We start from the raw sequence: 23,355 nt of genomic DNA, 5'->3' as shown, positions 1-23,355 counted from the left end.
AGGTAAACATGCCTCTCACACAAATGGAACTTATCAACAGTTAACATGATCTTTCACTTGCCAATTCTATTATTTGGCACTCTACAACTACCAACAGCTTCCCCTACCACTTTCTCCACAAATTTTGAAAAGTTAGTTCAAACATAGTCAATCATTTCCTCTGAAAACATTATGCTGTTTAAAAACAGTGTTTTTTCAAAATTAAAAAAAATGATGAATACAAAAATAACTGCCTTAAAGTGACATCTTAAAATATCTAGGAGCTGCTAATTCTGCTGAGTAAACCAGAGGAAACCAAAAGTTCATCTTAAAAAAACATAGATGTATTGTTCTCAATATAAAATTGAAAGCAGAATGAAACTGCTTAAGACCTTGACATTCCCAAGGAGTAAGTTCCTCTCCCCACGTGCATCTACAGATTTTAGCTTCTGCACACTTAATTCATTTTTTTAAGTCTATATTACTCTTCTAAAAAGTTAATAAAATTGTGTCATTCACTTCCATTCTACAAGATATTTATTTTGCCTAAAGTAACACTGCTCTAAAGAATGTGTGCAAGTACTACAAAACAGAACGAGTAGGATCATTCCTACTATAGCTGCAGCTGAACATGGGAAGAATTTAGTCCAGCGAAGATCCTGCTTTGCAAGGACTGTTACACCAACTTGCATTTAACAGATACATATCAGTCCTAAAAGGTAACTGTGTGACTCATCATATGAAGCAAACACCAGTAAGGGCAAGGCTGCCTGGACAACTGTAATTTTACTTCTGTAAACTCTCACGGTGTCCCTTAGGAAATGGCAGGGATTATATAAGCCTAGAACTTTTGAGAAACTGAATGAGAACTCCATAGACGAAAGTGTACTGAGAAAGAGTCTGCACCATCATCATTCTCTGTTGCCTCAACATGTCCAGCACTCGTGGGATGTCCAGCATCTGGAGGAAGAGAACAAGCCATTACAGTGACTGGTAAGCAAGGAGACTGACTTGTACTTTCCCAGGAGGAAATGCAGGATATAACTAGTGACCTAAGGACAGAATCAGCTGCACTAATTTCAGCTCTGAAAATTCAAGCCCATGCTGTCAGCATGGGCAGTAACTACACCACTGACCATGTTCACCTCAACTTCCTCATCTGTGAAGCATGCACAGTGTTAAACTCGCCTGTCTCGTGGGGTACGTAAGTCCTCGCAAATCTAATGGTTCTGAAAGTCTGCCGCAGTGTTAGGGTAGGGACACACAGTGGAACAATCAGTTTGGAGAGTCTCAGTTGACACCTTATATAATCAATAAACAAACTGTCCACTTCTGGCTAAAGGCTGATAGGACCAGTTTTTATTTTATTAAACTATCACTTTGTCCTCTACCAAGGCTGATACTGCAAATACTACTACACTTAGAAACAAAATATTTAATAACAAGCACTGAGACTGGATTACAAAGCATGTCCTTGAATAGTAACTATCAAAATTGAAGCATGAAGTAATAGTGGTAAATCCAGGGCCAAACTCTGAAATATGCGCAAGTACCCCAGGGCATACCTTTTTCATTCAGTGATTCAACACCTTATATAGTCAAGAACGCAAATGAGTATTTCAATACCCAGTCTGTAAGTGGGCAACTCTAGAAGATTATTAACTTCCACTGAATTGTCAAGATTTCTTTCAGCTCCAACTGTAAGGCTCTTCCAACGGCTACATCTTAGAAAGCTCAGATGAACAGCTATACAATCTTTGTTAGGCAGGTTAGTTACCCTCCCAGCACATACCATTACTTAGAACAAAAGAAAGAAAAAGAAATTACCTCATTGTGTTCCAAGCAAGCAATCATGATCTCTGACAGTATGACCACTCCTGTTCGCCCTACACCTGCACTGCAATGTACCAGCACAGGAGGATTAGAGTTCTTCGGATCTGCAGTGCTGTTTGTATGACGCCGCACTGACTGTATCTCCTCCAGGTATGCTATTAAGTTCAACAGAAGAAGAAAAAGAGATTTAGGAGACAAAGCCATATAAGCCATGCTATTACCACTGTGTGACCATCAGAAAGAAACTGTAGTAGTAATTCAACAAGTTACACTCCACGGAAAAAATGACAGAGTAAATAAGTCACCTTTCACATCCCACCAAAAGCAATACAAATCCACAAATCATTTAACTTTTGTACGGTTTTGCCTGCTTCCTGATTCCCCACCAAAGGTGGCCTTCTTGCTATTGCTGGCACATATTGAATGAGTGGTATGCGGTGTAATTATGTTTTAAGCTATATGGCTTTTCAGTAAATTGTATACATGGCTTTAGACATAAATAGTCACTTTAACAAACTGACAGGTATATTCCCATCAAAAATATAATCCAGTATCTCTTGCTGGTGTAAAGAAACCTTTTACAGCAGGATGCTTGGCATACCTGTCACAAGCTAATTCCTGTATTGCAGCCATTCTAGGTAGTATAAAGAAAACCAAACCTATTGAACACAACTTACAGAGAAATCCCTTTAAATCCTCTGGACAGCCATGCTCTGGCCAGTCAGTATACTGCAGATGCCAAACTGTTCTCTCCTGTCCTGTGAGAAGGTGTTTGATCTTCAAACCCGTAGTTGCGTAGCAGCCTGAGTCAGTACGGAATCGCGTGGTAATCTTAAATCTTCCATATGTGACAGTGTTGTGTCTTGAGCCAAGACGTGGCCAGTATCTGAAGCTTTTTTCTCTCCCACTTTCCTTAAAAGTAAACACTTGCTTAACAAGAAACTTGAAAATACACATGCAACTAATGTTCCTGTAACAACTGTATTTCTCCTCCATTAAGTGTTACTACAGTCTTATGGTCTCTCACTGAGTGAACCAACTTTCTTTTGGAAAGAGTTTGCAAATTTACATCTGTCTGTCAAGAAAAGCAAGACAGAACGGTAAAGGGGTGCCTATAAAATCATCTTCAATTGTTTTTCTTGTTTCAGTAAAATCCCTCCTTCCTGTAATGGATCACACCAAAATCATTGCAGAAGTTTCTGGGGTAGACCTGACTCAGCTTATACTCACTTCTTCTGCTGTGACCATAGCTATGATGGCAATCCCTTGTTCCCAGATCATCTGCCAGAAATCTTGACATGTATTCTGCAAAGGGCCCTGGGTAGCAATGTAATCCCACTCAATGCCACCAACAGAAACCTGCAGAAAGACATCAGATGACCAGTTATTGAAAATTCCCCTTCCCCAGTTCCAAAGTCAGCCATTTTAAGACGCACAAACTGAGAAAGACAGAAACACTCAGAAACAAAAGGCAGCCAGTGTGAGTTATATAAACCCATCTGCCTACCCATTTTTAGTTGCATCTTGTCACATTAGACGCAGGAGAGAAATAAGGTTTAAAATTATACAGGCACATGGCTAAATACATTTATTTTAAATGATAAGCATAATATATCAGTGAGTAAAGGAAACTGATACGGTCTCTTCTGCAAATTTTAGGTATTTAAAGAGATTAGAGCTTCCAGAAGGTTTCATCCCTGGTGCTGTAAATGGCATTATGTGCACTACAAGTAGTCAACATTAGCTGATGCTGCCTTCAAAAACGTTATCTCATTTCAGAAGGGTGAGAGTTGCTTGAGAAATTTGTGAATGAATTAAATTATAGAAACTTTGTCAGAGAGTAAATAGATATATAAAAAAGGACAGAAATGCAACTACTGCTACTCAGAAGATCGCAACTCTTTTCAGAAGTATGAAACCACTTGTAGTTGCACTTTAATGAGTAGACATATGTATTGAAAATGAATGAAATGCCTTGAAGCTTCTTGAGTTCACCCTGCTGTTTCTTCACCATTTTAAAGGGAGTTTAAAGAGCTAAGGCTGGGGAAAGAGAAAATGAAGATGATGAAGGAGCAGGTTCTCTTCTGGCTCCATCTGTTCCTCTAACCACAAAACAAAGCTTAAGCAAGGAGCTATCCTACTGCCCACTGCGAATCCAGCCTGAGTATACAGAAGAGGAAGAAACAGTAGTCTGTCACGACAGTTCAAAAATGTCATAATCACGGTGAAGGATCCCAATTTGTTTAAAAGCCATCTGCCTTCTTAACTTAGGGAAGGGTGGACATGCCCTCTGTTAGTACCAATGGGGGGGGGGGCACGTGGAGAGAGAGGGGGGCAGAGAGAGAGAGAGTAGATCAATACAGAAGACCTCTCTAATACAGAAGCAAAAACCAGAAAACCTCTCCAACAATTAACCCTCAATTTTTCGAGGTAATGGAGGAAAAACAGGTTCCTCCTGCCCCCAAAGAAACCTCAGCAGAAAAAGGGAAGGAGGGAGAGATTGGGAGGGATTCTCACTTATTTGACAAAACCAGAATTGAAGGCCCAATTCATTTTTAATTACCATATCAACCAGAAAACATTTCCCTAACAGTATTTCTCTCACCTTGATATGAGATGCATTGATGTAACCCGTGTTATTTTCTTTGGTTGGGACTAGCTCTACTCTGGTATCATCATAAGGAAGGACATCCTGGAACCGGTTTCTTTCAGCATTTTCAGGAAGCCGAGCTATTGAGCACTCACCATCTATAAGCCTTTTCTTCTGAATATGCTCATATTCAGTAAAAACCATCCCCTGATCTAACCGTTGTTCCAGAACTTTACACTAAAAGACAGAACAAAGATTACCATACAAAGTCAAATACCAAGGTGAGTGTATTTTAACATAGATTTCATAAAGGATGAAATGTATGTATTTTCTCTTATACACACTTTTTAATGCTTTTCCAGCTATTAATGTTTTTTTTTTTAAATGTACAATAAATTAGAAAGAAGTCTAACCAGCAAGAGTTTTGTTCAAGTGAAATCTGCCTAAGAATCCTGTGATATTTCACTAGGTCGCAAAGACTGTGGATATAACTGGGGGAAAACAAAAATCACTTCTTAGTTTATATAGAGACAACCCAGTTGGGCAAAGGAATATTTGGCCAAACAAGGTAATTACGCTACACTATAAACTTTGCCTCAAATACCTTTAAACAAGAAACACTCATTAATCTTCCTGCTCAATATAGCGCACTGGATTACATCATTTGAAAAATCACTTTTAACCTTGTAATCTAGGTGGAGAAAAACTCTACAGTTCCAGAACAAAATGCTTGGCTCAGTGAATGAATTAATCTTTCACTGCAAATATTTCACATTTCCTTAGGCTGAAAACAATAAATGTTGAAGACAGCAGCAAAGCCCTCTTGGAATCTCCTGCTACAGCTGAGTTATAAACCCAAGATTTTTTCTACTAGAATAATTCAGTCTGTTTTATTTAATAAGCCCCAAAACAGATTTATTCTTTTAAAACTAAGTTCTTTCTAAATCATAAGACAATTCTGGAATTTTGGCATCTGCTTGCCAACAATAATTAGAGGAATAATATGTGAGATTTCAGCCAGAAAATTTCATCTATGTCACACGTCCCCAGCATCTCACAGCAAATGCTCTGCAGTATCAGACCAGAAAAGCATCATGTCAAATAACTATACTGCCAAACACTGCAGAGGAAAGTGTAAAACCTCCATTATACATAACTTACAGATCAATACACTCATTGTAAAAACTTCTTTAGTGTCTTTAGGTCAAATTTCCCAGTATAACCTGATAGTAACATGAAGCTGAGCAAAGAAATAGGCACTGAATCCACTTAAGTCTTTGTCTTCTAAAAATATGTGCAGTCTAGACTTTCTTTCATGTCACATGTCTGATTTGTTTTGTCCCTTCTCCAGTCTTAGGAATCGCTCCCATTTCCTAATACGCATTCTGCCTACATGAACTGCTTGAGGAGACAGTGTAGAGGCATGTGTCTTTTTTGTAACTTGACTTTACAGATTCTTCTTCTCTCTCAGCTATTTGGGCAGAGCTGGCTGAATAATGATATGCTGAATTCAATAAAAGTCAACTCAGGAAGATGATGGCTACAAGAGGAAATAACCAAAACAGGTACTAATGTAAAAGTGTATCTCAATAATACAGTGTTACTTTCTGTTCCTTAGCATCCTCAAGGAGCATATATAGTTCTAAAAGCCATTTCAACACACTTTCAGCCATAAAATTACAGTCAAACCTCTCTCTTATGGATCTAATTTCAAGCTTTTAAACCCCAAGACTGAATTTCTGTTATGTGACTTACAACTAACTGTCTTGGCATGTTACTTGGAAATGGCAGCTGGTAACACCATGACTGTTCCTTCTGGTTCTAATCCTACAAACCGCTCAGCAACTGTCAACGAACTGAGCTGCAGTGGACTGCAGCTAAGGATGCCCATCCATGCTCAGAACTGGACTCCAAAGTGATGACTGTTTGCAGAACATACAACGGTCAGCGCAGTCTTTGGTTCATCTAATTGCTCCCCGGTCAGATATGTGATGACAGCATTGTTCTATATAGCCCTTCACAGTCTGGATATTCACTATATTTCACAATTTCCTGCACCCAAGAAAGAGGCAGGCTGAGGTATGTTTATTGATATTGGTTATATCTTATAGCTCTCAAGTATCAATCCTCAGTTCTAGAGCCCGACATTCTCTCAGTGATCTGAGATTGGTTAATGAATTTAAAACTTCAGCAGATCACACATAGTTCCATCTACATTCTCAGGGGTCCACCTGAGGAACAAACATAAATACAGTCTGAACAAGCTGTATCCTGGGAATGCAATYTGACTACACAATTTGTTGTTAAAATTGTATAAACTACTAGTCATTATAATCAAGCTCAGATCTTTCGGTCTGTAACGGAGCCTAAAACTTGAGAGAAAACAGAAAGCCTTGATGTAAAAATGTACTAGCAGATGCTGATTAATTTGCTGCCTATATGTTCAAAGGGTAAGCTACAGTGAATTACTGTCATCTTAAACCTTAAAGAAAAATCTTTAGTCACACTGGATATATCTATCAATGACTTTGTAATCAGAAGTCTCATTCATTATTTTGTTTCTATGCTCACTGTTTGAGTTACTTTGAATCTGAAGCGTTTTGGAAGTCAATACAAAGCTCCATTCATATGCAATTCATTTTGAAAAATCACTAACGTGAAAGAGAAATCAAGGATTAAAAAATTTCAGCATACCCGTTCATCATTTGTTGCTCTTGTTGATTCCTCCTTCCCCTCGTCTGGCAGAGGCATTCTAGTCAAGGTTAGTCCATTTAGGGCAGCTAGCTTTAGAGGCCCTATTTTTTTTGCATCAGTTTTATTCTTTTTCATGCCCTGCAGAAGAAAAGATAAAACTTATAAATATTCTTAAATAGTTGATTAGATTATAAAGCATAATCCAGATGAGTTCAGTTTAGTAAAGGACACTTCTCTGACCTCTTCTGCAAACTAAACACAGCTTTGACCCTTTTCTTTGATAAGGACTGCAGTGAGAGATTAGGGTGGTGGGACTACATTCCTCCAAGGACACAACACAAGTCTGTCTTCATTCCAGACATGTTACTGAAACTGCACAAGAATGACAAATATTGCTCCCTGCAAGGCTAGGTCACAACTGAAGGTGTGAGGCCACAACTCTGGGTAATTATCATTCTTGAAGGAATTGGAATCACTAGCCACCCTAAAAAAATACATAAATAAAATGATTCTGTGTAACTATACAAGTTATTCACTGAACTGGAAAACTTCCAATGAAAAAAGTTTGAATATCAATTTCATTTCAAAGGTTGAAATGAATATTCACATGACTATCAGAAGGAAAAGGCAGGGTATGATTGAGGTAGACTCATCAGTGTTTCAAAATATATCTTATGGAGAACAAAGTACAAAGCATCTCTCAGGCTGATTTTTAACATAACAAACCAAAAAAACCCACACAACCATAGAACAACCTGAAACAATTCAAAACAATGAAATAATATCCACTTACACCTAGCGGGGGAAGGCCTTCCACAATATTCTTCTTCCCAGACAAAAGATCAGACACAGGTCGCTTCTTTACTGAATCCTTTCTTACTCTGTATCTCCCTGATGTTGTAAGGTCAGATTCCGACATAGATGGAGTAAGCAGTCCTTCCCCTCTTCTTTGTACCTGGCTTTCTACCAGTAAATGAACGGGGCTCATATCTTTCATTCTCTTTTCTGTCTCTGTAATATGTAATTTAGGGTCAAGAATATGCAAAGGTCCAGCAGATGAAGCAACAGAGCTATAGGGATAGCTCAGTACAGAATCATGAGAATAACCACTCATAATGGCCGAAAGTTGGGTTTGATCTTCAGGGAGAGCTGACAGGTTTGTACTAGCCTTGTTTTCTTCTTCAAATTCTTCCTCTTCCTCACTACTGTGAATCAGCATAGTGGCATTTGAAAGGGTTTTCTTATGCTCACAGTTCATGCCTTCTTGCTCATTTTCTTTTTGTTTTGTTCTCTCCATCAGAATATTGGGCTGTGACCCTTCTGAGATAACCCTTGGAAGAGCCACATCTGCTGCAGATGCTGACATGGTCCTCTCTTTAATTCTTATACCTTCAAAGCTGGGAGTCAAGCCTGCTATTTCAATACTGTTCCTTTTCTGCAGCTGGGCATGGCGTGCTGATGTTAGAGGTTCACTGACTTCCTGAAGAGAATGCGCAACAGGCAGGCTGTCCTCCTGAAACGTCTGGACAGAATGGTGCACTCGCCTTGTAATAAGATCTGGATTGCTGCTGCTGATGTAGGGATGGCGGGAAAGGTCTGGAGTACTATTCGCAGGTCTTGGGTACGGGTATGGGGGAGGTGGTCGATAGACTTGGGTCTTCATTATATTTGGTGCTGGATAATCCTGAGCCTGGAGTTGTACATTTGTCAACTCAGGCACACTGACTGCCCCAACAACTGGGCGTTTTTCAGCAGGATAGGGATAGGGGGACTGGCTATGGAAACTGTAATTTAGGTTAAATGGGTAATGGTTAGACTGCGGGGAAGTGAAGTGAGCATGTTCTCGTATTTCAGGTTGACTATAAACTAAGGCATCAGGCCTGCTGTAAGCATATGAATTGCTGATGTTAAGATTTCTCATCGAATGGCTTTGCCTGTCTGTATGTATCATTCCCCTGCTGAGCTGCCTCATTACAGTTTCATAGTCTGGTGTGGGCCGATAAGAGGGTGGTATTAGTGCACTATGTCTATGCGATGGGACATAATCAGTTCTGAGGACATCGCTTCCAGTAATGCTTGGGTTAGAAGACATGGGGGATGGCTGCAAGTAATGTTGTGGATTATTCAAAGAGTTTGTGCTATGTGCACTGTAGACACTACCATTGCGGATTCGACCACTGTAGTCATGAGGAGCTCTGTCCAAGCTAGTCTGAGAATGACAATAGTATCCGTTCTGATTGCTCACAAAGAGGTTATCTGAAAATAAAGTTTAAGAACAATCATTATGTCCAAGACACAAAATGAAGAAGATATTCTCTATTAAGATGTAGCTAACCTATGCTTGAGATTTTCAAGATCTCAGCTATTCGCAGCTATGTCTTGAACTGGGAAGAGAAAAAAACATGACAGCTTTTTTGTTGTTGTTGATACCTAAGGTATGCATACCAGAATAACCTATAATGATCATTTAGATGATGCAAACTCCTAGAGGGAAACATTACCTCAGTTTAAGAATGGCTTTCTTCAGTTCAGCTTAGATTTGCTAAGTTTCAGCCTAAGTTAAACTAAATCCAAATTAATCTTAAAACACTTTAGTTGAAAGAAAGAATATCCACACCAGAGTTTGCACTAATCTAACAAAATCAGTTTAAAAAGTAAGAAACAAAACAAAACTCAGGTCATAAGTGGATATAATATTATAAGACCCTTAAAAAAAAAATCAAAACAACTTTTTTCCAGAAACTTTGGACACAATTTAAACAACAACCATATGTTCTTTGCACATTAACATATAACCACCGTGATGGATAAAGAAAATGACCTCATAGTTTATACATCCAACATACACTTAGTAGTTTGTACAGCCAGTGAAGTAATTGTTAATCTGCCAAGCTGCATAAGAGAGTAAATAAGTCACTGCTTTAGATTCCTTTAGTTATGTAGCACTTAAAGTCATCAAAATCATTACTATATTTATTTTAATGAATCTGCTGATAATAAATGATATTTTTGTTTTTGAAAAAGATTGTTCAGAAGTAGAATTTTTGCAGTAGGAAGTGCAATAGTCACTGATCCTACTTTGCATGGGCTACTTAGTACCCCAGTAACTGAGGCTACTTTGCATGAGATTAGATTAAGCTCTTTAGGGTAGCAACTTTGTTAACTAAAGACACAATGTGTAACAATCAATAAGAGAGAGAAAGCAGCCATGACTCCACTCTGTAATTGCATAGATTACATTCCTTGAGAATTCTAATTATTTTTTTCCTCCTTTTTTCAAACAAACATTTAACAATTCCATAACCTGTGGACCTCCTCAACCTTTGGATTCCCCACCACCTTGTTGTCAAATAATCTTGGAGACAAACTCCTCTCTTCCTACATTCTAGTTTTAAAAACTCTTATTTTTCTCCAAACTGTCTGTGGGCTCAGATAGTCCTTTGCAGCTGTCAAGATCAATACTTGACAAGGATCTCAGAATGCTATAAAGTACCAGTTTGGTACATAAACAAAAAAACAAAAAACTCCAGTCAGCTTAAACGCATGCAAGAGGGACCGCTATCTATAGTTGCTGTATATGCTATCAGTAACTATCACTTTTCTCCTATCCGATATATAACATCAGCCTTTTCCTAGAGTAGAAGCAAGCACTGCAAGAGTGAGGCACTGCAAACCTGCCCCATGTTTAGCCTATAAATTTATTCAACTTTTGCAAAAGTAAAGGCAAATAAATTCAATTTATAGTTTTTACCTTCTGAAGTGGTATAGTGTAGTCTTAGTTTTCATGACAATAAAATCAAAAGGTTTGGCTGTTTACAACCATGTTTACAATTATTTAAGATTTAGAACTTTCCAACTCAGCTAAAAATTACCTTGGGATGATGCATATGGTTCAGTATAATGACCATTGTAATGCAGCTGAGGTGGTGGAGGCATCATATAAGGTTGAGGCTTGGGCTAAGAAAGAAAGTATTTTATTATTAGTTAAAAAAAATCATGATTTATTTTAAAAATAAAAGTCTTGAAGAATGCTGTACGAAAACTTAGTCCTAAACCATTTCTCTAAATCTGCAATGCAAGTTTCTCCCATGAAGTCATAAAAGGAATAAAAAACAACCAAGACTGTACCTTCCCATCTGACATCTAGTAGAGTCTGTAAGAGACAGACCAATCTTAAACTAAAAATAGAAGTGTTTAAAATATTTTGCATTGTAACTATTTTAATTCCACTATTCAGACATTCCATAACAGCTTTTTCCAAAAGTTAAGAAGAGTTTCTCACATACTAGGCTCATCTTTTTCATTGCTCATTTTATTTCACTGAAAGAAACTAGTGTTTCATTCAAAGTCAATTAAGATAAATAAAAATGCAAATATAAGACTATTTGATCTCCTTACCAAAGACATCCTGGAAGAAGACCGCCTTCTAACAGGATTCACTGTAATGGGCTGGGTTTGTCTACGAAAGAAATCATATGGTGAGAAATAATTCTTACTACACCAAGACCTACTTCAGATCACGAAAACTGTTCACAATTTCAGTTAAAAACACTCTGCATTTCTTGGAGCCAGGTTCTGTGTTAAACAGTCCTCCCAAGAGTCTCAAAAGGAAAGAGCACTGTATGTAAACCACTATTGCAGCTAGTATGAGCAGAAACACAAAAACAGGATGAAAATACCTTAGCTATTTCTTTGTCTCCTTTCTATGAAGCACAAAAGGGAGATGGCCCTGAAGCTATTCTTGTAGCAGGGCAGAAAAAGCTGGGAACCAGTTGCAAATATGAACCCCATGCAAAATCCCATGCTGTAAGTCACCCGTTCTATAAGATCTCATTTAAAATCATTTACAAAGGGTCCTTCGTATTTGCAACATTACAGAAAGAGCAAAGCATAACTATGCTGCATAAGCATTTATATGTTCTAATGTTCTAGCTATTGGTAATAACTTGATTTTTTTTAGGTTACCTCCAAGATGGACTGTTCAGAAACCTTAAGCTCCTTTTTCCCCACCCCACCCTAAACTGCAACTGCACTCTGCACCTTGTAGTAAGAGAGTGGTCAAAAGACAGCAGAGTAATACAAACACAGGAACTGTCAGATTTCAGAAAGAAAGATGATTATCCAGCTCACCCTTTGGGAAATGAAGGACGAGAAAGAATTGGAAAGCGTGGAAGGGAAAGAACGAGGGAAGATTTCTGAGAGCCCTCCTGAGCTGGAGAGTCCGGGGAGTCACTAAAGACAAGGATGTACACACAAAACTGAAACAGTCAGCTAATATACAAAGAAAGCTAATTAAGAAAGGTCCCAGTTACCAACAGAGAAAAAAATATGAACTTTATATAGGCATGCATAAGATATTTTTCAGCAGCAGGACCAGATGACAGAGAATCTTACAGTGGAGATAGATCAAAAAAGTTTTTTTGAGGACTTTTCCTATTAATAAAACTGTGCTGCAGTAAAAGGGTCAGAATAAGTAATCCTGGAGACTGGCATTCAATATATAGCTATAGAACTGATATTATTCAGAGAGCAATGAAAGAGTCCCACAAATACACCAGTACTACCAATATTTCTCACCCCTCTCAAGAGGCAACAAAGCTTAAGATAAGAGGGCTATTCCAAGTGAACCCTATTCTTCCAAGCTGAGCTCCCAATACACATACTAGTGGGTTCTGTGGTACAAAGCATTGCATTATCTTTTCATTGGCTTCGGGGAATTTTGTACCAAGCCCTCCATAGGTAGTTTGTTGCAGACCTACATACAGAGAAGTGGAATGGTACATTTGGGAATCGCATTTTTTTATGATGGGCTATTCACTGGGTCGGTTTCTCTGTTCTTTGACTGAAGTAACATAACTAAAGGAAAGCTGGTAYCAGTGGAGAAGAGTAGCTCAAATTCTAGCCCTTGATTTACAAGTTGGAGACCAGCCCATTTAAATCTAATTTGATGAATTGTATTAAATTTACGTTGCTACTGCCACTGGTGCTACTTGAGCTATACAGATTCCATGGATACCCAAAGGACCACATACCTCTCAGCTGTCAATCCAGCACATTTCAAGAGTGCTTCACATACCCTTCCCGCCCTTTTAAAAGCCTTCAGAGTGATCTTTAAACAGTTCGCTCAAGCACAGGCCAAAATCCCAGTGATTTCAGTATCTCACAGACATTCCAGCATTACTGGCCCCCAAAGCAACTGAAGTCTACTACTGCACTGAGATTCAGCAGCAGGGGTCAAACACTATTACCTTAGTAAAGACTTAAGTTTAATAACATTCTCTGATATAAGGTTTAAATATATTTTTAAATATAAGTTTTAGTAATTGGTGATAAATACTTTCTCACAAAAAATAGGAAAAAAACCAAAGTTATTAGTTAGTATAAACTAAAAAGAAAAATAAAGATATTATAGAGGTTATAAAAGATTTTGGTTCCCAATGGAAGCTTCGAGAGTTCTGCTAGTGTATCCTACTTACAGGCTGCATTTATTTAGTCTGTAAAATTTGTGTCTAGCCACACACATCCTCCACACATATTTTGCTGTTTCCATATCTTCCTGCCAAAAAACAAAAAAAAATTGCTATTAGGTAAAATATGCACACCTATCACTTGCTCTCACAGAAGCCACCAAAATTTTTAAGATTAAATTGGCATTGACCAATTTTTTTTAATATAATTACATTATTGTCATCAGATTTGCCTTAAAACTTCTCTTTGCAGACCTGAACAGGTACTCTAGCCTAATGATTTTATTAGATTTATGAAAGTTGAAAGCAGAAGCCTTTTGTTGATGGCATTCTTATCAGGCATAAAACTACTACCTTTTACAGCGTATACATATATATATATAATGCCATAAGATTGTCAAAAATTGACTTCTTGACAAAGGAAACAAGTAGATGCTACACGAACATGATTTTCCRAAGTCCACAGTGGCCCATCCAGCAAAGATCTAAGCTGTAACATTATCTTTAAATGCCACTGATTTAAAAGGCTAAGAAATACACATGCAAGAAATTTCACTGGAACAGATCTGGGTATTTATGACCACCTGAACAAAACCACCAGTGTATTCACTGCAAAAGGTCAGATTTTTAATGCCTTCCCCTCCGAAGTGCCTTCCCTTAGAAAGCTAGCCAAAGACAGTATTCCTATATTTGACTCATTCGTACAGTTCAAAGCTGCTATACATATAGAAAGAAATTTAACTGACAGGATAAAGAAATATAACAGAAAGGAAATTTAATTGTTTATTCTTTTAGTGAAAAAAATAAACACCCACTCACAGTTTGGAACTGGATTGTCTCTTCTTTGTTTGCCAGCTCTAGTGCAAAAAAGGATTTGTTGTGGGACATGTTGGCAATATCATGCCACCTAGAGACAGAAGGGAGAGAACGTGACTGGCAAGTCCTGGATTTTCAAGCCATAGAAAATGCAATTGAAGAACAGACCCATCTCCAAGAATAGTGACTAAGGATAAAAAAAAAAAAAATCAGTCTATCTGAACAAGTTAAACACTGCAAGTGCAGACCATCACTTCCATATTTGTTAAATGACTGCTGAAAGGAAAATAAGTACGTGACTCTTTAGAAGACATGCAAAATGCAAGTGACACTATGTATAACAATGTGTCTTCCGCCTCAAATTCTTTTAATTCTCTTCACAGATTTTTTTTTTTAGTCAATTCAAGTGAATTTAATTATCAGTAAATGATAATGTCCTAACTGCCTGAAAGGAAATAATGCATTCTAAAGGAAAAAAATGTCTACATTAAAAACAAAGTAATTAAGGCATTATTATCTATATTTTCTAGAACTCTTGCAGGCTGACAGATGACAAAAAGTTAGATTTAAGAAATATAATGCCACATATTTATTCAACTTCCTGTTAAATTTAAATTTAATTTAATCTACTAATAATACATTAATATAAACAAAGTCTGTATTACTGATTTATTAACTGAATGTTCTGCAGTGCACAAACACAGAGGAAAAAGCATGGTCTACATACAGGACTCCTTCTAAAGGTATTTATATGGTTTCTATTCCCATTATATAGGTGTGGCTCACAGTATTTTCTGTAGCTATTCACCATCATAACTGTGAGACAGGGAATCATTAATGTCCCCATTTTGATGAAGAACAGAGACAAAAACAAATTAAGGTTCATAGGCAATTATGGATACAATTATGAATCTATTGGAACCAATCTGAAGCCTAATCCAGCCATTGTAAATTGCACCAGTGGGTCATCTACCTATGCTTTTTCTGGTTCTCAAATACTATGATAGAGCTGGAACTGCCCACAGCGATACAGCAAATCAGCTGTACAGAAGAGAATTGGAACATGAATGCTTTCCGATGCTCTCCAACAATGTGCAACTTTCTTCTTGCATTTGAAACAGACATCATCCACATTTTCTGTTGGGCCTCAATACTAAATATTTCCAAACGCTTCCAATTTTAAAAATGAATTTTGGTTTTTAAACACCTAGAAGCATGATAACGGCTTATAATGAGGTACACAAGAAAGCCACTCACACTGCAAAATTGTAGGAGTGTGTTTCTCTCTAGCGGATAAACAGACACGCACATGAGTTGTCCTGGCGCTTTGACTTGTGTGAAATTTACAAAGCTTCGTTCATCTTCCCCACGCGCTGGGAAAGCCAGACAGCAGCCCTGCCTCTGTTTCATTCTGCAAGAAGGCAGGGTAGGGCACCTCTGCCACTCCTCCCAGTGCAAAACAACTTGGCAATGGCTCTCCTGCCAGCAGGAGAGAGACCGTATTTGTGACGGACAGTGAAAAGCTCATGAATTTGTAATTTCTATTAATCAAAGCCACTAAGAGACAAGCACAGTTACCTCTGGCTCTACTCTACAGAAATTCACATGTTCCACTAACTGCTGGACTATAGGTTTCCACGATTCTGTTCATAATCAGCCAAAAATTCAATTCTATGAGATTAAAATTCACTGAAAGCAAAGCCTTTCTAGCTATAGTGATAACTACAGTCTACTAAGAGCCATTAAAAATGTTTCCATACATATTTTTTGAAATTTATTCCAAATTCTGTCCATGGATGCCTACGCAGTCCTTCTTGAAGTCAGCTGGAACCAGACCATTGCATGTGAGGGCTGAATTTTATCTGTTAGTTAAGTTCTAGATACACTTATGTTTACAATTTAACTAGCAGAACATCAAGTGACAGACTAACTAAAACAACGTATGAATTTAAAATAACAACACAATTCATCATATTGCTCTCCTCCATCTCATTTATACATAACATGTGAAAGTAATTCTTGGGTACTTTCACAGGTGAATTTTTCTAGGTACTGGCGTGCACATTTCAGGACTTAACACGCTCTATATGCAAAGATGTGCTTCTTTTTGATTTAATAAATGTTTTGCAATGACATATATATTACATGCTCATCATTTAGAATTATTTTGGTTTACAGGGATCCATCCTGCAGCCAATACTTTGATAATTTCCCACCAAGTTCAGTGTTCACACACAAGGCCTACAAGACTATGTCATTATCAAATGAATAAACATACATCATAGAGCAATCCATGCTAGTGAGGAATGTACATAAAACATTAAGTAAAATACACAAAGATATTTTAATAAAGAATAATACTCACCTAAATACAACAGGAGGCCGACCATTTTTGTGTTTCACAAAGATACCATCAAGACACGCTCCAATGAATATATCACTTCCTTGGCTGTCCTGCAAGGAGTTGTAAGAAATTAGCAAATAAAAGAAAATTTCTTTGAGAGGAAAGTTGCATTAGAAGCAACTACTTACATTAAAAAAAAAGTTCTGGGAAACAAAATAACAGTGGCAATTCAAAGGTAATACTAAAGTTGTAATCCAGCTAAACATATAATGCTTGCTCCTTATTGCTAATGCACATACATCCAACTCAACATAGCAACCTTTATATTGAAAAATCCCAGTAAAGTGGAATAGTTACAGTAGAGATGGAACTCTCTATCAGGTCCACATATTTGATTTTCAATTTTGGGGGAGGTAAGAAGGTGACTTTTTTTTTTTTTTTTTAAAGAAGACAGGCAGCAACTCCTTTTAAATAGGGAAAAAACAACAAACAAAGACAAAGCTCAAAGCTATGTTTACCTTTGCAGGATAGCTCTCTTCACCATAGCCCTCCATTCTCTCTACTTCTTGCATATATAACATTTCTGCATCAGGAGGAGTAAGGCCTCTGCAAATGAAAACAACAATCAGCTAATAAAACACTGTCAATAAGAAAAATCCCTCTTTGTTTTACTCTGAATGACACTGTCAAAGCTTGACAAACATCCTCAAAACATCCAGGCAACCATTAAATCCTACTGATTTCCATCGTACCAATGGCTAATATACTTCTCTTGGTCTTCACACTTTGATCTAATAATTTCTCTCTCTCATACACCTCTATAAACAGAGAGCAACACAGGGYAGTAAAAATTATCTTCTCTGCTAATGGCAGACAATTGTGACATCCTTCTTCAAATCCATCACTGTCACCCAATTTTCTCGCTTTCAAAATGAGTATTCTGGCACACATGTTCAAGACCTAAATTTATCCTGCTCCAGTATGCATGTTTAGGACCTATACCAAGTTTGACACTGTACATTTCAGGAAAAAAAGTCTCATTTCCAAAACACTAGCACACTTGTAACTGTAATGGTTTCAGCAGGACAAGGTCTGTACCGAAAGATAATATTTTTTTTAGACCAACTGGTAAAGTCCTTTTTCTCAGAGAGCTGCAGTAGTGTCAGAGAACCTAAAAGCTTGTGTTTCCCTGACTACCTCAGCTGATCTCAAAAGATACGTCTATCTGCAAAATCCTGTCTTGCTCATTCCTAAATCTAAGAATATTCATGAATCACATTAATCTGTTTCTTCACTTTTTCCTAATCCTATCCAGATTAGTTCTTTTTTGCTGAAACTTAAGCATGCAATCATGCTATGCCAGCATTTCAAAGACAAATGGGCTTKAATTTTTTTAAGCTTTGTTTTAAAACAGTGCAGAAAGACATCAACATTACAAACAGTCACAAACATTTTTCACTGATGAACTGACAACAGAAAACTTAACTTTAACTTTCCTCTAACGTTCTGTCTTGGACTACTGTATTTTAGCTGCCTTTTACCTAGATCATAAGCATCCTGGAATGGTGACTGTCTAGAGAGCACAGCACCTGCCAATGTTGTTTTACAAGAAACATCGACCCCCTTACTGGGGTCACAACTTCAAGCTGTAAACAAGTTTTAGAAACATTATACAGGTGAAGTTGCAATATCTACTTGTGTCCCATATTCCTAATTTTCAAGCAGGACTCCTTTCTTTATTCTATAAGGTCATTAGTTCTGGTTCTCCCTTCACTTTCATTCAGCAAAAACACTACTTCATTTTAATGAAGCTGTATCAGTGCAAAACTCATTTAAATAGCAGCCAAGATTAGTCCAACTGCCTTCTGAGATTCCTGACTTGCTGAGCTATTGAAGCAACCATGTCAGAAATAAGCAATAAAGCAATAAGCAATAAAGCATTTTAGAAATGTACCTGTACTTTTGATGTAGCAAGGCGACTTTCTGTGTTGCTTCTTCCAGTATCTTTTCTTCTTGTAGCCAGCCCTTAAGGTAAGATAGCATTTATAGAATGAATTACAAAAAAATTCTACAAAATAATACAGTTACAGTATCTCTACATAGAGGAAGCAGCCCTCCACTCTAGGCTTGGAGCTCAGATGCTGTAAATGGAGTAATACTAAATTTATAAAAGAAAAGAAAAAATGCATCTACCATCTTCATAAAAACAAAAGCAAAAAGCACAAACACCACTGCTTTGGAGTGGTTCTACTCACTATCCCATCTGCATCCCAACCTTCTTTTCTTTATAATATACAAGAAAATTCAAAAATCTTGCAAAATCTTTGCTTCTATACAATATAAGACATCATATCTCACTCCAGTCTTGGAGAAAACCTTTGTTAAATTTGATAATTTTGGGAGCAGTAAGCTAGAATGGACCATGGGGTTTTTAATAATCACTTGCATTTGTCAGTCTGGTATTTGACTTAAGGACATGGAAGAGGTCTTCAAACCGCAACTTACTTTTGTTCAATAGTATCAAAAAAGAAGTTGAAGAAAATACTTACCACCGGAAACAAGGCAAATCTTTGTAGAAACTCCTGAGATTCATACTGATCATAGTCTCCAAAATCAGCTAAAAAATAAAAAAAAGCCTTGAATTCAGACATTTGTAACAAAATGATTCAATACCTGATTAATAACAGCAGGATCTCTGAGTAGCAAATCTCCATCCTATGGAACTATGATCTGAAAGTAAAACAAGTGAACAAACCAACCAGTAACGTTTTCAAAGAGAAAGAGCAGAAGCACATCCTACCATTTTACCATGTTCAGAAAAAATGGTGACGCTCCGTGTGGATATGAAAGGGGAAGAAATGACAAAACAAAGTGCAGCTTCAAGTTCCTTGTTTTTTTAATCACTGAATCACAAAATGGTTGAGGTTGGAAGGGACCTCTGGAGATCATGYAGTCCAACTCCCCTGCTCAAAGCTGGGTCAAGTACAGCAGGTTGCTGTGGGCTGTGTCCAGTCAGGTTTTGAATACAGAAGGTAGAGACTTTACAACTTATTTGGGCAAGCTGTTCCACTGTCTGACCACCTCACAGTAAAAAACTTCTGTATTATGTTTAGATGGAATTGCCTGTTTTTCAGTTTACACCCATTGCCTCTTATTCTGTCCCTGAGCACCACTGAGAAGAGTCTGGCTCCATCTTCCTTACTCCCTCTCATCAAATATTTAACTATATACAACCATATTTGCAGTAAAGAACTGCTCTAGCTTGCAGCTTGGTTCAAACACTTGATAGGAAGAGCCGGAGCATCCTGGACACTGGCTACTTCCCGTCAAAAGCCTTCCAAGGCTCCCTGCACCAAGACATGATGAAAGTCAAAACTAGAAGTCTCAGAGATATGCTCAGAAWGGACTCAGTAAAAGTTTTGATTCTCTGTCATGCCAAAAGGCATCCCAAAGAATTTGCCTCTTTGTCTGTTTCCAGGAAAAAAATAGCCAAATTTTCAAAGAGGAGAAATAAAACAGTCTAAATCAGAAAAATTATATACCAGTCTCACAAGACAAATTGTCTTAAGGGACTACAGTTCCTACAGGATAGCTGTTTCAAAACATATAAACATAATCCCTGAGTACATAGGTACTATTTATGTTATCACTGATAACCTATAATAATGTAACAGTAGACACATTTAGGAACCAAATTTTATTAAGCATTAACAAGTATTACATGATTAAAGGGGAGGACTTGTGTCATGCTAGACTAACATAGCTCTTGAGATAAAAGTGTTCAGAATTAGTTCAGAACTTCAGGTACAAATCAGTCTCATGGGGAAGAGACAAGTAATCAATTCACTCAAAAGAGCACACAACTGCCCCTGCTTGTTCATTTGTTAAAATTAAATAATCTACCTGTTACAAGATACTTCCATCAAAGTGCTTTAATTTAAAAGCTGTGCTTTTTCTGAATTAGTTTTTCACTGTGTTACCAACACATACAGTTGTTCTCTTATACAAGACTGAAAGAGGAATGCAAAAGTTAAAGGATAAATATTTTCCATCTGGAAAGAGGATTATATTGAAAGATTCCTATAAACAGCTCACTGAGCAGAGACACATTTATACTGTCCAAAGGTAGGAAAATAATGAAGTAAGACTTTGTCACTTGAAAACTGTTAAATCCTGGCTTGGATTAAACAAAAATACTGTTACATAAACAATGGACTAATATTATTCATCCTATTGCATTAGTAGGTATATTCTCAGAAAAACATAATCATCATATTTAACACAATACTACCAGCATACATATATTTAATTGAAAATAAAAAGGCAAAAAAGCTAAGTTGTATGGACTGCAAATGATTTTAGGTCCTTTTCGATTTTGGCAGCTTTACAATTGCTGTTAGTTATATTGGAGTGGCATCCACAGCGAAGCAATATATAAACACACAAAACAAAGCTGTTGCCATTCAGACACGCAAAACAAAGTTGTTGTCATTAAGAACTAATATTTTGCGAGATTTAAGATCAAACAAACATAATAGCAGGAAGCACTGGACATGATCATAGCACACAGACTGAGGACTGGTGATTCTCTATATACCCCACCCCATTTGACCCTCATTGGGAAAAATAAAGCAGCTATTTTCATGGGAATTATAGAAGTGCGTCTTCAGTAGGGATTTGAACACAGGAATTGTTAACAGCCCTGTCAACTAACTTATCTTTGCTGTCAGGGCATTTGGGAAAGAAAGTGGAGATACAAGTACTATTGTACAGTCACATTTGCTTATTTATTAAAATATGCCGTCTTCTCTTCTTACTGTGTCAGAAGTCTTCAATAACAGAGACAACAAATGAAAGGTCTGCTGATCTAAGAAGAGGACTTAAACCCCTCATCTCCAAAGGAATTCAGATGGCTAATTCAAACCCAACTCCCGGAAAGCAGCATTCAGTAGCCAGGTATGTCTCCAAGGACTGCACTTGTGTACCAGCAAGTTCTGGGCCACTTATCCCACTGCGCCCCAAGCCCATACATTGGGCAACGTGGTTCTAAGGAGCAAGCCTTCCATTACATACTGAACTCTCAGCACTGTAACGTCACTATATTTGTAAGGCTATTAATTCAAAACAAAAATGTGTTTTATAGAAACAGAATGCATACTTGAATGCAACTATGTCTTGCCTTTTTTATTACAGCAAGGACAGGGGTGCTTATTTTAGAACAAACAGAAAACAGGGACCTAAATATATCACCAAATTTCCAAATGCAACATTAGCTACTTGACATAATTGCCTTACTTACCTTGAACAGCTAAACCAGCCAGATGTATTGCTTGCTCCAGTGTGCAAGGAACGTTGCCCTCCAAGATATCTTTCTTTAATTGCAAATAATACTGATACCTACACAGGGGAAAAAAAAAAAAAAAAGCTAATGCTGGCATCTTAATTTCAAGACAGGCCAGAAAAATATGCTTGCATGTCCTATTCTTCTCAACTTACCTCGCTCTGGGCAGAAGGTATTCTTCCTCATAATTCAGGACCATGATTTCATTGTCTTTCTTAACTCTTCCCTTACCTTATGCATAGCTATCACAGAATCAAATCCTACTACCTCTTCAAACAAGAATCTCCACAATTTCTATTGACTCAATATACTATATATATATATATATACACATAAAATCTATCGTCAATTCCTTATTTTCATCTCTCCTCTCCTTAATATCCTCATCATCTCTTCTTTACAAAGCAGTATGCTGCTGCTGTATTGCAGCATTACTTCCAATAAATCTAATATTGCACACCCCACACTAGTGACTTTCATTTCTACATTACAACTTTTGAGTATTCTGTTCTTACTTTCAAGGCATCACATTTCTTTTCTTGTTTCATCTGACCTTACCCTAGGTCATCTTTTGTACATGGCAAGCACTACTAAAAGTGCCATTTGTCTAAAATCTCAACCACTATTTTCTTGAATTCTTCTGTCCCTTCAGCCATCCATGGAACACCCTATCTCAGCCAATATAGCATATCCCAAAACACCCCAAGACTCACAAGTGTAATAACACCTAAACAGATATTGCCAACAAGGACACTTTTCTTGTATAAATTCAGTTTTAAAAGTGTGTGTGTGTTTTTTTTGTCTTTTGTTTTTTTGGTTTTAACTTCCTCATGCTGTAGGTTAATTCTTGTGATGGAAGGTTTCAATATTGAAAACACTGAAGCACGTGCTTCAATTCACTTCAGTAGCTAGAAAAGTTAAGTAAACTCCACACAAGTTTTGATCGTTGGAGGCTGAATGACAGCTTTCTTCCTTCACTAGTGTATTAAATACAGTGACTTATAGACGTACTGTTTAGAATCTTCCTGGATCTACTACAAAAAAGCAGTATGTCACATGGCAACAGATAACATCCTCATACAAAATACACAAACATAGTTGGCACTAGACCTTGGCCTTAAAAAAAGGGAAAGGAAAAAAAGCCACAGCATACCCTAGAAAAAAAAACTTTCCTAGTCAAGCAGTCGATTCTAAATCCACTCCATAGAATAGCTATTAAAAGTAGACAAACAGACAAAGAATCATGGCACTACCTCATGATAATGTGAAGAACATCTCTTTTGCCTACAAC

The 23,355-nt window shown here is 37.4% G+C and overlaps 1 protein-coding gene across 1 annotated transcript in view; it reads right to left on the bottom strand.

Annotated features, from left to right (window-relative positions):
- Positions 1 to 790: 790 nt before the first annotated feature.
- Positions 791 to 23,355, bottom strand: part of PTPN21 (protein tyrosine phosphatase, non-receptor type 21) — a 36,060-nt gene continuing 13,495 nt past the window's right edge. Inside the window, exons 3-18 of the mRNA XM_026079583.1 lie at positions 22,023 to 22,120; positions 19,273 to 19,340; positions 18,678 to 18,748; positions 17,242 to 17,329; positions 16,745 to 16,833; positions 14,383 to 14,470; positions 13,573 to 13,652; positions 11,495 to 11,555; positions 10,969 to 11,053; positions 7,890 to 9,352; positions 7,097 to 7,234; positions 4,418 to 4,639; positions 3,043 to 3,171; positions 2,490 to 2,724; positions 1,807 to 1,967; positions 791 to 939 (exon numbers count right to left, since the gene is read on the bottom strand). Of these exons, the coding sequence (XP_025935368.1) occupies positions 811 to 939; positions 1,807 to 1,967; positions 2,490 to 2,724; positions 3,043 to 3,171; positions 4,418 to 4,639; positions 7,097 to 7,234; positions 7,890 to 9,352; positions 10,969 to 11,053; positions 11,495 to 11,555; positions 13,573 to 13,652; positions 14,383 to 14,470; positions 16,745 to 16,833; positions 17,242 to 17,329; positions 18,678 to 18,748; positions 19,273 to 19,340; positions 22,023 to 22,120 (3,205 nt within the window). The 3' untranslated portion in view covers positions 791 to 810. The remainder of the gene's footprint in view (positions 940 to 1,806; positions 1,968 to 2,489; positions 2,725 to 3,042; positions 3,172 to 4,417; positions 4,640 to 7,096; positions 7,235 to 7,889; positions 9,353 to 10,968; positions 11,054 to 11,494; positions 11,556 to 13,572; positions 13,653 to 14,382; positions 14,471 to 16,744; positions 16,834 to 17,241; positions 17,330 to 18,677; positions 18,749 to 19,272; positions 19,341 to 22,022; positions 22,121 to 23,355) is intronic.

This window comes from Apteryx rowi, unplaced genomic scaffold (genome assembly GCF_003343035.1).
Source record: "Apteryx rowi isolate R43461 unplaced genomic scaffold, aptRow1 scaffold_5, whole genome shotgun sequence".
Lineage (NCBI taxonomy): Eukaryota > Metazoa > Chordata > Aves > Apterygiformes > Apterygidae > Apteryx > Apteryx rowi.
The sequence above is the reverse complement of the archived record's forward strand: the minus strand, read 5'-3'. Positions and strand labels throughout refer to the sequence as shown.